The sequence below is a fragment of the Spermophilus citellus genome (assembly GCF_964194105.1).
Source record: "Spermophilus citellus genome assembly, chromosome: 2".
NCBI classification, from domain to species: Eukaryota; Metazoa; Chordata; class Mammalia; order Rodentia; family Sciuridae; genus Spermophilus; species Spermophilus citellus.
Genome location: NC_138183.1, coordinates 161,548,481 through 161,564,291, shown reverse-complemented (window position 1 = coordinate 161,564,291; position 15,811 = coordinate 161,548,481). Strand labels below are relative to the sequence as shown.

Sequence of the window (15,811 nt, the reverse complement as noted above, 5' to 3'; positions counted from 1 at the left end):
TTGAATTTCTATAAGTTCACTTCACCTGAAATCCAATGAAAACAAATTAGTGATTTTCTTTTCTTAATTTGTGCCTATGCAACAACCATTTGTGAGTATGTGTTTTGTCTAGCACATATTCAATCTAAACTTTTAAAAGAAGCTTTAAGAATAGTACACACATTGAAAAAACATAACATGAATTCAGATAATGTCATGACTTTCTGCATGATTAGGAGGTCATTCAACTATCAGGAAATAAGAAATATTGGAAGGATGTTGTTTCATTGGTTTGTGCTTACAACAAATGATCCTTCCAGAATAAAGATTTTTAGAATAGCACATTGAAATAAATCATGTGATTTATTGAGTGTCATATGTGGTTTAGCAGATTGGTTGTGTTGCCAGCAATAGCATGCTATCTGGCTTCATAGAACTGATTGTATAAGTTTTGATTATAACCTGGAGAGAACAAAAATGATATTCAGCTTGAATAGTTTCTTGTAGGATGGTTGTAGGAGAAAAATTACATTGAACTGATGCCATTCATTGTTATTCATGCTTATAGAGATAAGTGATGTAGAAAGGATTAGTGTAATGCTAGAACAAAATGTGAAGAAATTATGGAAAGAAGGATTAAATAAACTTTATAAGAATTATTTTAAAAATGAAAGACATTACTTGCTTAGATATATTATTACCTGTTTTACTAACTGGTAAAGTATTGGAACCATATTTACTTTCTGATTTGTGTATAACTCTTGCTTAGTATTTTTGCACAAATGAAAGAAAAATATGCCAGCTTGATAATGAATTATATAAAATTATAGTAAAACAGGGAAAAGGTTTCACAGTCATAATTTAATTAAGCTTCATTTAATACAGTAAAATTTTATCAAAATGTATCTTCTGATGATAACAATAAGAAGCATGTATTAGCATATCTTTTGGAATGCAGTAAATACTAGGTGTTCTATATGCATATGCCCCCTTTATTGTCATAACACTTAATTCTTTGATGAGGAAACTGCCATTTAGAGAAACCAAGAAATTTGCTTAACTAATAAGTAGCTTAGTGTGGATCCTATTTACATTATTCCAGTGCCTTTATTTTCTCCATTTTACCTATTGTAACAGTATTAATTTGTGGAGTAGCCTTTTGGGGAAGTGATATTCTGTGGTTAGTTTGCTTGAACAGATGCAAAATCTTTTCTTCTAATATTCTAAAAGTAGGTTTTCTTTTTGTGTGTGTGTGTGAATGACTGTGTGTGTGTGTGTGTGAGTGTGTGAGTGTGTTTACTACTGTTACATTTATCCCCGTTGTGGTGGTGGTTCTTCTATTGGCCTAACTTCATTTTCCATTGCTATGCTGCTGTACTTCTCAACCTTTCTTTTTCTTTCTCTCAAACTTTTATTTTTCAGTGTTTTGTCTCCTACATACGTTCAGTATACCTTATGAAGGATAAAGAAGTATTCGATGTGAACAAATTACCTATTCCTGAATATGCACTGTAAGTATTCATAATGCAGCTGTGCTAGTCAGTCTTCAAAGTTAGTTTATTTCTGGCCTGGTTCTCTGATGGTCCTAGTTTAAACCACTCTTCTTTGCCTTAAAAGAATGTTACAGATGTACAAAGAAAAATGATTAAGTCAACTCTGGAAAATTAGTTTCTGTTGCCAGGAAGAAGTTTTCCCCCAATAAATATAAATTCCTTAAAGTGGTGGATACCTATGGTTTGATTTTATAGGAGACAGAAAGCAACTGACTCTTTGAAATCTTCACATTTGTAGTCTTCTCTTGCCCTCTAAGATGCTGGCATAGATTACCATAGACATTTTATGTTTTGGATGTGAGTCTCTTCTCTAGTTCTTATGTTAGATTTTTTTTCCCCATATTGCTTATTGCCTGAATATTATTTCTGAGTTGGTATTTCTTATAAGTATTTGCAGCTACTATGGCAAGATATCCCTGTTTAGTGAATGGAATGATTGGTTTTGTTTGGCTTAGTTTGATTTAAAAATAAAAACAACAGCAACAAAATACTGAAAGTTTTTCACCTATAAAAGAGGAGTGTTCATTCTTTAAAGGAGTCCTACTTGTGGGAAAAGCATTGACAAAATCCTATAGAATCACCATGAACTTCATCATACTTTGAATAAAAGAATAAACTTGCCCAGATAATGATGAAATGTGTTTCTAGTCAAGGCCTGCATGTTTAGCCTGCTCTTCAGGAATTTGAGTGCCTTGACCTTTAAATTGAGTGTAACAAAAACTTTTATCTGGGCAAGCTGCTGCAAGTTTAATACAAAAGGTAATTTGTCAGTTTTATTATAGAACACTTTATTTGCTGCATAGCATTGTTAAGCAACTAACTTTCTGTTTAAGTAATGGAAGGAAAACCATGTGCTATGGATAACAAGTTTTTGTTTGCTCACGTTTATTTACACATTCATGGTTTCACCATTTCTGAGCATGGCCCATGGTTTGGATTATTAGCTGATTTTTGTGCTCTGTGTGAAGTGCTATCCTAGTTTTCTGACTGACTGAGCTGGATTCTTAACAAACCAAAATTGCACAAATCTTTAACATGTTAGGGCCATATTTAGGAGATGTTTTGTTTAAACTGACTCCAGTAAATGTCATGTTTACAGTTAAAGACTGTTTTTTGGTGATAATTGAAGAAGTCAGAAAATAAACGTGAGCCTAAATAATTGGTACAGTTTACCTTGGTGTTTTTAGTTTTTGTGGATAGATGTGTAATTTCCTTAAGATGTGTAGTCTTGTAGAAGTCTTGGATGCCTAAAGCAGGGCTATGTATGTAAGATATAAAAAAGGTTTTAAAAATTTTACTATAGATACATTTTTTGGATGCCTAGTAGGTGCAGATCATTGTGCTCAGTGATAGAATTATATATGAATGTGTACTCTTTAAGAACTCAAAAAATTTTAGTAGCCAAGAAAACATAAATGTAAATGTATTATATTAAGAGAAATCCTTAGGTGGATTCAAGTTCATGATCCTAACCCCTCATCTCCATGAAAGTAATAATGATAATAGCAAGTTCTCAGTGGTTGCCCGTATACCACAACTTTGACTGCATTGTGTGTGTCAATTGATGTTTTATAACAACCCTATGAGGTTGAACTCCTGCCCAATTTTACAAATAGGAAAACTTGGGGCTAGAGAGATTAAATACTATCTTGATACCATACAACTAACTGGTCATTGACAGAGCCAGGATTTGAACCTCAACAGTACTATTTCTGAAAGTGTGTTTTTTAGATATTCACCATGTCATACAGGGAAAGAGTAGTGATCCATGTTGTAACATTAGCTGTTTACTAAAGCCAACCTTGCTCTAAGGTTTTATTTCTAATCTGCTATTAGGAACTTAATGAAAGCTGTTAGCTTTGATCCCAGCTGGGAACCACTTGATCTTAAATGGAATCTTGATAATAGGTGGAGAAAGCGAGATTATTTTTATCTAATCTCTTTTTATAAAAATTCATTTTTATGCAGTGATTATACCATGTTTTGATAAGAAGCACGAGGTGGGATAGGGATGATATTCTAGTTCATTCTTTTGAAGAACTGGATTTTGTCCTTTCATGGCATGTCTTTGCCAGTTTATTCAGTAACTCACATTTTTATAAAATGTACTTTAATATAGTTAATTAATTGGATCTTCACAATAACTATGATAGTCCTGGCACATGGTGTTATACTACATTATGAGGAAGCTGAGGCTGAGAGTTGAATTGAAAATTGATAGGTCTAGTACTTAATCTGTGACCATCTAGGTTTGTTGTAATGCTCTTTATTTTATACCATATTATTCTAGAAGAAAAACCAGTGTCTAAAATTTTTTCAGACAGCTTTTAAGTGAACTTTGGTTTGCATTTTGGATAATCTAGTGTGTCAGTACATTAGATTTTATTTCAGAGGAAGATTTTCTTTAGGAAAGTTTTAGAAATATATTTCTAATCAAGAAACTCTTCCATAATACTGTACCTGTACCATCAGTGTACTGAGATAATTTTTAAACTTTTTTCCCCTCATTTTTAAGGTCTCTTGGTCTTGCTGTGGCACCACGGGTAAGATTTCTTCAGAAAGTGCAGAAACAATCTACCAAAGAATTGGTGAAGAGTCAAGGCAATGTGGTAACTGAGCCCAGGGCTCCATCTCTCACCAATGATGAGGTGGAAGAATTTAGAGCCTATTTCAATGAGAAAATGTCCATCCTTCAGAAAGGTGGGAAAAGACTACAAGGGGCAGAGAATAGACAGAATAGTGATGTTAGTGAAGAGGATGATGATGATGATGATGATGAAGAAGAAGAAGAAGAAGAAGAAGAAATGAAAGAGAAACTGGGAAAAGCAAAAGGGTCTGAAACTCAATCTCATCCCAACATGGAGACACAGAAGGTCAAGGAAGTTTCTGTGCAGTTCTTGGACCGAGATGATGAGGAAGAAGATGGACCTGATAATGATTTCCTTACAGTGAAACGGTGCAATGTGTTTGGGTTGAATCTTTCAGAGAATAAAGTGTTACAGGTAAGTTTACTCTCCATTGAGAGTCTTCTGTTATGTTTTCTTACTGTGTACTAGTTTTTGCATTTTGGGATTTTAAGAAAAGTAAGAACTAAGAGAATCATAGTTTTGTTTTTTCCAGTGGCACCCTCCCCCCCATATTTAAACACAGAGTAAGTGCCAAAGAATTTTTATTTTATCCTACGAGGTTATCACCTTTAATTGTATTTATTGGCTTTCTGATACTATGTTTTGAAAGTAGTCAGAGTCATGATTATGACATGAAGGAAGGCAGTGAGTTTCATGGTTTATGATGTGAGAATCTTTCATTGTGATTGTTAACATACTACTTTGATTAAATTGTTGTAAGGAGAAGTTACTATTTAAATCTTTCTGAACATGAACTTTACTTGTAATGAAACATTGGCTTTTGGGAATCTAGCTAGTATCTTAAGTAGACTCAAACACTTCTTTTTAAAGACCCCTTATAAAAGCTTATAAAGTTTTCATGTAGATTCTTTGTTTCTCTGTTGACACCTACTAGAAGGAACCAGAGAGAGAGAGAGAGAGAGTGAGTGAGAGAGAGAGAGAGAGAGATTGATTCATCCCAGATAATCTGTTGCCCTGTGATACTTATAGGTTCTCAGTAATGTTTCTTCTTTCTCCTCCTTCCTCCCATTCTTGCTTTGTATCCCTTTATTCTTGATCAACTGTTGAAAGAGAATTGAATGAAAAATGGAACCAGACTCCTAGTGTTTATGTAATGTTTAATAAAATGCGAAGATTCATAGCAGGAAATACATAGAATTTGGACCATTAGATTTAGAAAGGTGTTTTTTAAAGTAATTAAAAAAATAAGCACTGTAATCCCAGTGGCCCAGGAGGCTGAGGCAGGAGGATTGTGGTTTCAAAACCAGCCTCAGCAATGGCAAGGTGCTAGGCAACTCAGTGAGACCCTGTCTCTAAATAAAAATACAAAAAAAGGGCTGGGGATGTGGCTCAGTGGTTGAGTGCCTCTGAGTTGAATCCCAGATATTTATCCCCCCCGCCAAAAAAAAAAAAAAAAGAAAAAAGTAGACATGTTTATTGAGCACATAGTGTCTTATGAATGAAGCGTTTTCTAAAAGTTGGCATCATTTAGTACTTGAAATATACTATGAAGTTGGAACTGTCATCTCATATAGGTGAGGCGAATAAAACCTGTTGCATAATCATGTACTGTCTTATTCTACTTAAGTTAAATCACTTTAAATCTGCAGTTAAGTCTCATTTCAAATAAGTGAAACGAAACAGTCTAACTTTTTGCTCTCAGTACATTAAAATTGTTTTTATGCCTTTTTAAAAACTGTTAAGGGAATAAGCTAGAGGTAAGATTATGAAGGAATGACAAAATTTTGTAATGGCATGTGATTATTCATATTATAAGTAGGGTGCGTGTTCAAGTATTTATAGTTCATCTGGCATTAAATGCATACAGCAAAAAACGTTTAACTTTCTAAAAAAGTTAATTTAGGTAACTGATGTGGGGTAAAATTTAACTTTTTAAATATATAATTTGAGTTTTGAAGTGTAAGTTGTGTAAACACTACCACAATGAAGAGTAGAACACTCCTATCACTTAAAAAAATTGGTTCTTTTTAGCTATATGTGACAGTAGAATCTATTTTGATGTAATTATAAAATCATAGGTTATATCTTGTTCTAATTCAGTCCCCAGTACTTTCCTATCCCTTTCTTTCCCCTACCCCCTGCTCCCTTCCCTTTACCAATTTTTTTTTGCCATTTACCCATAGTTATTTTTTTTTTAAAATTGATTTCTTGTGGATGTACACGATGGTGAATTCACTGTGGTACATTCATATATGTATATAGGAAATTTATCCCAGGTTCATTCCATTGTCTTTCTTCTCTTCAACACATCTCCCCCACCACAATCCCTTCATTCCCCTTTGGGTTCTCCACTGAACTTCTATTCTCTATTCCACCCCTTATTCTGGTTTAGCTTCCACAAATCAGAAAAAACATTTGACCTTTGGTTTTTTGGGGTTGGCTTATTTCACTTAACATCATAGACTCCAGATCCATCGATTTACCAGCAAATGTCATAAAATAATTTTTCTGTATGGCTGAATAATAGTATTCTCATGTGTACACACACACACACACACACACACACACACACATACACACATACACACACACACACACACACATTCTTTATCCATTTATCTGTTGAAGGTTACCTATGTTAGCTCCATAGCTTAGCTATCGTGAATTGTGCTGCTATAAACATTGATGTGACAGAGTCACTGTAATATATTTATTGATTTTAAATTCTTTGGATGTGTACTAAGGAGTGGGATAGCTGGGCCAAATGGTCATTTCATTCCTAGTTTTTTTGAGGAATCTCCATATTACTTTTCAGAGGGGTTGTATCAGTTTGCAATCCCACCAGCAATGTATGAATGTATTCTTCCCCCCTATATCCCTTCCAAAATTTATTGCTACTTGTATTATTGATAATTGTCATGCTGACTGGAGTGAGATGAAATCTCAGTGTAGTTCTAATTTGAATTTCTCTAATTGCTAGAGATGTTGAACATTTTTTATATATTTATTGACCGTATTTCTTCTTTTGAGAAGTGCCTATTTAGTTCTTTTGCCCTTTATTTATTGGGTTGTTTTTTGGTGTTTTTTGAGTTCTTTGTATATACTGGATATTAATGCCCTATATTAGGAACAGATGGCAAAGATTTTCTCCCATTCTGTAGGCTCTCTCTCCACATTCTTGATTGTTTCCTTTGTTATGATGAAGCCTTTTAGTTTGATGCCATTCCATTTATTGATTCTTGATTTTATTCCTTATGCTCTGAGAGTCTTGTTGAGGAAGTTGGTTCCTGAGCTTATATGTTGGAGTATTGGGCCTACATTTTCATCTAGTCTAAAAAAGTGGTATTTGATCCACTTTGAATTGAGTTTTGTGCAGGGTGAAAGATAGGGGTTAAATTTCATTCTACTATATATGGATTTCCAATTTTCTCAGCACCATTTGTTAAAAAAAGACTGTCTTTTCTCCTAAGTATGCTTTTGGCATCTTTGTCAAATATGAGATAACTATATTTATGTAGCTTTGCCTCTGTGTCTTCTATTCCATTGGTCTTTATGCCTGTCTTGATGCCAATAGCATGCTGTTTTTTTCCTCTATCTCTGTAATATAATTTAAATTCTGGTATTGTGATGCTTCCTGCTTTGCTTTTCTTGCTAAGGATTACTTAGGCTATCCTGGGCCTCTTATTTTTGTAAATGAATTTTATGACTACTTTTTATATTTCTATGAAGAATATCATTGGAACTTTGATTGGTATTGCATTGAATCTGTATAGTGCTTTTGGTAGTAGAGCCATTTTGACTATTGATTTGGCGTATCTAAGAAGATGGGAAGTCTTTTCATCATCTAAGGTCTTTCTCAATTTCTTTCTTTAGTGTTCTATATTTTCATTGTACAGGTCCTTCCCTTATCCCCTTTTCAGTCAGTAACTTCACTCCACCTTCATCCCCTGATCTGATTTCTGACCCTATAGTGTTGAATTTTTTAGAATTACATGGATAGAATCATACAATATGTATAACCTTATGCCTTTTGCACCTGCCACCTGTTGTTTAATATGTGGTTATTGGATATATCAGTAGTCTGTTCCTTTAATTGCTGATTCAGTTTCATTGTTTGGATACATCTAGTTTTCTTTCTTATTTTTAATAAATTGATTATTTCCCATTTTTGGTGATCATGGCAAAAACAACTACAAATATTCACATGTAAGTTATTGTGAAGATAACTTTTTTTATTTCTCTGGAGTTTATATATAACAGTGGGTTCACTGGGATCCTAGGTAATTGATATATTGAATTTTGAGAAGCTCCTTAGTTGCTTTTCGAATGGGCTCTTTCAGTTTGTGTTTCTGCTATCAGTGTATGGGAGTTCTGATTCTTCAGTTCACCTGTGCCTGGTATTGTCAGTCTTTGTAGCCATTCCTGCTAGGTATGTAGCTGAATGTTGTTATAGTTTTAATTTTCATTTCTCTAATAACTTAGCGGTAAGCCTCTTTTCATGTGTTTATTTGCCATAGAAATATCTTTTTTGTTTTGTGAAATGTCTTTCAGCTTTTAAAAATTGTGTTTTTTTGTATTCTTGACTTCTAAGAGTTCTTTCTGTATTCTGAACTTACATTATGAGATGTATTTTGCTAATATTTTCTCCCGTCTATGGCATCTTTCACTTAAGTGTCTTGTAAAAGCAGCAAATTTTTGAAGTATTTATTACTTTTATAGTTTACGATTGTGTCATATCTGATAAGTGTGTGGTTAATCCAAGGCCATGAAGGTTTTCCCATATGTTTTCTTGTAGAAGATTGACCTTTTTAGCATTTGTATTCATGATTAGGATCTGCTTAAACTCAATGTTTGGGTATGGTGCTAAGTAAGGGTCAAGATTCACTTTTTTACTTATGGGTGTGTAATTGACCCACTACCAATTTATTGAAAAGACTATGCATTTTACATTGAATTAGCTTGACTGTCAGTTGACTGTGTAGGTGTGAGTCTCTTTGTGGACTCAGTTCTGTTCTCTGTGTGTGTGCTTTCACCAATAACTCCTGTCTTGATTAGAGTAACCTTATAGTAAATCTTAGGTAGTGTATTTTTCAATTTGGTATCTGTATTTTCTTCAAAAACTTTGGACTATTTTTATTTTTAGATCATTGAATTTTCATTAGTTTTTGAATCAGCTAGTGGATTAGTACAAAAAGCTGGTTTTATCTTCATTGGGATTACATTGAGTCTATAAATCTACTTGGAGGAAACATCTTGGATATCAAGTCTTTTAATCTAATGAATGTGATATATTTTTGTTCCTTTAGGTTGTCTTTATTGTCTTTTAGCACACACATATCATCATGCACATTGTTTTAGATTAATATGTTGCTATTTGATATTATTAATACTGTAAGTAGTACTTCTTAAAATTTCAGTTTTTAATTTTTCTTGCCAGTATACAGAAATACAATTTGTTTTTGTTTACTGATTATTCTAAACTTACCTGTTCTTGTAGCTTCTTTGCAAGTTCTCTGGGATTTTCTCTGTAGTTGATTAAACAATCCTTATTTGCAAACAACCATAATTTACTTTACTTATCATCTTTTATTTATTTTCTTGTGTGCCTTTTATTTCATTTTATCTCTTTATTACACTGAACAGGCTCTCAAGAATAGTAGTGGTAAGAGTAGATATCAATATGTTGCTCCTGATCTCAGGATGGGATAGGTGGGGAAGCTTTCAGTTGTTTGCCATAACATTTGATGTTAGCCTCCATTTTTTGGGTAAATACTTTTATCCGATTGGGAAAGTTCCATTCTATTCCTAGCTTCTTTCATGTTTTTATAAAAAAAATAGATGAGGAATTTTTTCACTTGCCTTTTTTACAACTATTATGGTGATCATGTGGTCTTTAATCTGTTGATAGGGTGCATTTTTTTTCCTCCCCCTTATGTTGAACCAATTTAGCTTCCTTTGAAAAACCTCACTTAAGCATAATTTGTTTTTCTGTATATTGCAAGATTTTATTTGCTAATAGGCATTTTGTTAGGGATTGTTACTTTTGTTGTCACAAGTGAAATTAGTTTGTAGATTTTCTGCCTTTAATGAGCTGACTGATAATATGGTATATTTTATATTTTTTGCTATCTTTTGCCAAATCATCCTCTTAAAGAGAGGTTATATTGATAATTATCCCAGTAGTTTTTATTTTAATGTCCATTTACTCAAACCATCACCGAATATGAACATGTTTTTACTATTTTTGGGAATAATTAGAAATGTCTTATTATTTGAATCCATCTTGAGTCCTAATATTAATGAATACTAATTACTTCTCAGCTTTGATTTCTCCATATTGCTTACACATATTTTACCCCATGTCTTCTTCTACTCCCTGTGTCTTTTTTTTTACCAAGTGTCTACCTTTACCTCATGTCTTCCCAGTACTGTGTCTCCCTGGACATGTGCCCTGCCCTCTCCTCTCCCCTACATGTGTTCCCCCTGCCTTTGCTTTAATGCCTTTCTCTCCTAGTGGCTCCCTCCACCGCCATCTGACGCTTGTGTCTACCTCATTTTCTATGTGCCTCTCCCTCACTTCTGGTACTGTTTTTTTCCCCCTGTTGATTTGCAAGGTTTTCTCAAATATTATAGTTATTTCTGGCTTTTAACTTATTATTATTTTTTTTAAGTATTCCTGTCACACAAAATACTTATTTGCCTGACTTACAATGCCTTATTGATCAGTGTGTGTTTAGGTTCTGGTACAGTGTCTCATGTGCAAATTTCACAAGTATTTAATGAATGAAAAAGCAGATTTACTTTGATAGTTTTGTTGACTATGACTTATGTAGAATTTATTTGTAATATTTATTGGAAAATAGTATATCTTTGAAGCTATGTAAGGTTTAGCTGATTGACTTATACTGAAAAAGAATTGTTGAATGTTCTATGAGCATAGACATAAGTAAATTATTGGTTCTAAATGATAGACCTTTGCCTGCCTAGCACTTGTCGTACTTTAGGTTGATAATGTGTAGTTGTAATGATGTGAAATTCTGATTTCTAAGACTATGTTTACATCACACTAAAAAATTCTTGAGGGAACAGGGGAGGGGAATAGGAAGAAGAAAAGGAACTGGGGTCTGAATTAGAATAAGATATATTACATGCTTGTCTAATTAGAGTGGATTCTGCTCTCATGTATAACTAAAAAGAACCAATAAAATTTAAAGAAAAAAGAACAGGAAAAAAGACAGCTGCATGATTTTTTTTTACTATAAGTTTGAAATATTATGATGTATTTTTCAAATATGAGGAACATTTTGGAACAATTGATAGGAGTTTGAGATGCTGATCAAGGAATTTTGTATTCCTGTACATTGCCTAGTACTGTATACAAAAAATAGAGTTGAGTTTATTGGTTCTTCAGCTGAACTAGGTATAGGCTGCTTTTTTCCCCCCGCTTTACCTAGTTGTCTGTTTCATTTCTTATTTGCCTTTGAATTTTTAAAATCAATTCTTATTTGGCTTATATTAATATTCTTTCAATCACCATGTTTTTTAAAGCAGTTGATTTTGAATGTGAATCAGCATTCACAATCTCAATCAGCTTTCTGTTTTAGATTTTTGCTGTTGCATTTTACACTTTACTGTTGTATTACAGTCATTACTCACTGACTGCTTTTTTCTTTTATTACCTATTTTTTTTTGGAATAGACCTGATAAAGATAGACCATAGAAACCATATACTGGGTGGGAAATGATGATTTACATCAATAAATTAGTGTATTTTCTGTGGGGTTCTAAGTGCTGTTTTTAGACACTGCTGACTTTGTTCAAATGTTTCTGTTGCTCCTGTCTTAGAATTGTTTTCATATACACTGTACCATACACATAAAAGATTTCGTTTTGTTACTTGTTGTCTGTCTTCTTCATCTTGTCATTTTTTCCCTTTCTTGTCTCCCTGGAAAGGGGATAAAATTTGCCAAGCTAATTTGAGAATTGGAATCAGTAAAAATATTTTGGACTGCAGAAAAGATGGAATTTGTCTATCAGTCATATCACTAAGACCATAACTCTTCTTTAACTTTCTTTATTTGGCATTGAACTGGATACCAGATACTTTCTTTATGAGTTTTCATTTTTAACTATTTTCTCTTTGAGATGGGCTCTTATTAGGTTGTCTAAGATGGTCCCTTGTGCTCATGTGATCCTCCTGCATCAGTTTATTGAGTAATTGGGACTGTGGTAGCGTGTGCTTCCATGCCCAGATAAGTTCTCATTTTTTTATCATGACAGAAAAGGTAGATGACGATATAAAATTTCACAGAGGAATTAAATGCCTTTCCAAGGTTACAGGGGTGAGGTGTATAGTTAAACCTGTCTGCTTTGCCAAATCATTCTTCTCTATCCTGCTGCCTATTATCATTTGTGTGTAGTTTGTATGTAGTAACTGAGGAATGTCTGTGTAATCAACAGCACCGAAAATAATTTTAAGGTACCTGCTGTGTATACACACAGAATGTAGAATGAGTATGTTGTCTTTAGGCTTAGACACGAATGGAGAGGGCCAGGTGCGAGCAATACTTTTCTGTTTGACAGGATCAAAGCAGTAAAGGACACAGATTTTGTTAGTAATGGTGAGGGGTCATGAGTGATGGGGCAATAGGATATGCAGGAGAGATCACAGCTGGGGTGAGCAGGCACTGAGGCAGTAAGAGAAGGTTGTTGACCTCCTGCTGTGATGGGATGACTTGCTTGGACCAGTTTTATGGGCTGTTTGGTGTTTAGAAAGTTGACCTCTAGGGAAATGGTGTTAGAGAAGACTGAATATATAACTAAAACAATTAAAAATAATTTAGGACATTCATTTTAAATATAAAATGATATCTTTAAGGATATACTTTGCTGTCTTTTTTATATTTCTAGCTCAGCTGTGTCATTTTGAAGCTCCCTTAATAGTAAACATAGGTTGGTTTTAATTAAGACGTGGCCAATACAGATTATTTTTTGTTCCTTAGAGTTGATTCTAGATTCTGTCGAGATTTTCTTTTTTGGTAGCTTCTTTCCCTCCAGTATTGTAAGAACTCACTAATGTTATTAAAGCTAGATTAGCTAACTTCAGAGCTTGTTTGTCAGTATACTCATGTAAGACTATTTTAAGTTTTAAATCTATATTGTGATAAAGGAGCCAAGAGTTTTCTTTCTTTTGTCTTTCCATCTTTCCTCTGCTTTCCTGATTTTCTCCTTTCCTTTTTTATCTTTCCTGCAGCAATTCCTGAAAACCAGGGACTATGCTAGGTACTTGATGGCTTATAGAAGATTAAACTTATAAGGTAGCAGATTAATAATTGATTCAACCAATGTTCTAAAGCTCTGAAAGCTCTGCTGGCCTCATAGTAGAAATGATGTCCTGAAGAAATTGTGGAGTAAGGAATTGACAGAGGAATTAGTACAAAGGGGACAAGTGTTGTAATTGAAGAAAACCGAGTGAGCAAAACCATGGCTATAAGGAGTGTTAACTTTCCTGAGTTGAGTTTCCATCCCTGTAAACTGTAGTCAATAACATGTCTGTTTGGTAGTGATATTGTGATGATTAGAAATATAAAGCAGCCAGCATAGTTTGTGTATATGGGAGGAGAATAGTTGATGTTAGCTATTATTATTTCCACTTGGTAAATTATAATAAAAAGATGACCAGGCCATGTCTGAGGTAGCCACTGAAAAATAAGATCTCTTTCTGAGCTGAGGACCCATTGTAGAAAGAAAAGGTGACATGTTTCATTTATTTCAGGTTTAACATCAGAAAACAGATGTTTTTCTAAAAAATTATGGCACAGTTAGTTGATAGAGCATTTTTACTGTCTAGCATGGACCCGAAAAGTGCAAAACCCTGTACTGTTATCACAAGTCCAGTTCATAGCACAGCCAAATGTTGACTAAAAAGAAATGCATGTATAGCATTGTATCAAGCACTGTAAGGTATAGGATGGATTAAGAACAGTTCATGACAAATCATAGTTTTTATATCAAGGCAGTATAGTAGAAATTAACTGTCAAAAATATTTTTAATTCTATTTATAAACAGATTTTTTTTCATGTGGTGTTTGCATGAATTTATTAAGAATTATTAATCATGAATTACATGAAATTATTAAGATTTTAATGGATGGAATTCTCTATCCAGTATTGTTTTATTTTTTCATGATAAAAATCTCCTCTGAGCTGGGCATGATGGCACACATCTATAACTTGGCAAAACCCCATCTCAAAATTTTTTAAAAGGGTTGGGACTATGGCTCAATGGTAGAGTGCCTGCCTAGCATGCATAAGGCCCTGGCTTTAATCCCCAGTGTGGCAAAAACAAACAGGACCCCCCCCCCCCCCAAAAACAAAACAAAACAAAAACAAAAACAAAAAACCTCCTTGTGCATTCTTTTTTGTCTGTCTCTTCTGTTTATATGGACATATTAGAATATAATATTATGGGATGTTTGTAACATCATGAATAATATTTAATGGATAAAACTACTATTTGTCAATTTAGAAAACTTTGCAATTTCTGTATACCGTTTCCATGTCTTTGGGGGCTATCAGTGATTCCTGGGATTTGCCTCAATTAGTGATAACTGCAGTTGGGATGTGAGGGTTCCTTGACCTCTTTGGGTATTGGGCTCTGCTGTGGTTTGAGTGTGTCCCTCTCAAAATTCAGGTGTTAATCATTGCAATCATATTACGATGTGAGGCCCTTAAAAGGTGATTACGCCATTAGGGCTTCTCCTTCATGAAAGGAATTGAAACTTTTTAAATAAAAACAGCTTCCTCATATTGTTCTGCTAGCTTGTCTTCTGCTCTAGCTTGCTCTTCCACTCATGTGCCAAGAAAGGATATAGCATTTATCCCTCTTGCCTTGCAAGGATGCTTTAAGAGTGCCTTAAGCAGACATCAAATGTTAGCACCTGGACACTGGACTTACTAACCTCCAGAACCACAAGAAACATATTTTTCATTATAAATGACCTGGTCTCAGGTGTTTTGTTACAGCAGCACAAGATGGATAAAGATGTCTGTTTAAATGATTCCATTCCCTCCTTCTCTTCTGCTGCCTCTTCCTGCAGAAAAGAAGGAAGAAGGTTAAGAAGAATTAGTACATAGTCTTCTGGTATGTGCATTGATGATATAATGAAGTATGCAGTAAGAGAGTTTCTTTTGAAATCAGCTAACACTTGGAGCTTCTGCATCATCTGCAGTATCTTTCACATGATAATGCATGTTTTTTTTTTTTTCTTTAAATGAGCATTGTGGACAGCACTTTCTTCCTAGAATCAGAGTAAACAATGTAGCTCTTCCTCAACTCATCATGATTAGAAGCATCTCTATTTTAGTTTTAATAAACTGAGTCTAACATAGAGCTTTTAAGCCAAGATTTTTTTGCCATAAACAAAAAAATTTGTGTCTATTAAGCGAGTGATCATTAATCTCTAGGCATTTTCTGTCCAGAAGGCTGTTACTGTTTTCAGTTTCTTCTTTTAGCTTGCCTGCTGGCTGTTAGGATAGAGGTGACAGACGGTCTTGATATACTGTTGGGTTTCGAATCTGCTGGTTGTTATTTGGCATAATAAATGATTGAAAACAAAGTGCTATTTTATTACAATTCTAATAAAGCCAACATGGTGGAGATTTTTATGGTGCATAAATTAAGCTCCAGAA

At 34.0% G+C, this 15,811-nt stretch overlaps 1 protein-coding gene across 1 annotated transcript in view; it reads left to right on the top strand.

Moving 5' to 3' along the window:
• DDX10 (DEAD-box helicase 10) overlaps window positions 1-15,811 on the top strand; it is a 298,208-nt gene that overhangs the window by 78,930 nt on the left and 203,467 nt on the right. Inside the window, exons 12-13 of the mRNA XM_081261964.1 lie at window positions 1,402-1,490; window positions 4,048-4,534. Of these exons, the coding sequence (XP_081118090.1) occupies window positions 1,402-1,490; window positions 4,048-4,534 (576 nt within the window). The remainder of the gene's footprint in view (window positions 1-1,401; window positions 1,491-4,047; window positions 4,535-15,811) is intronic.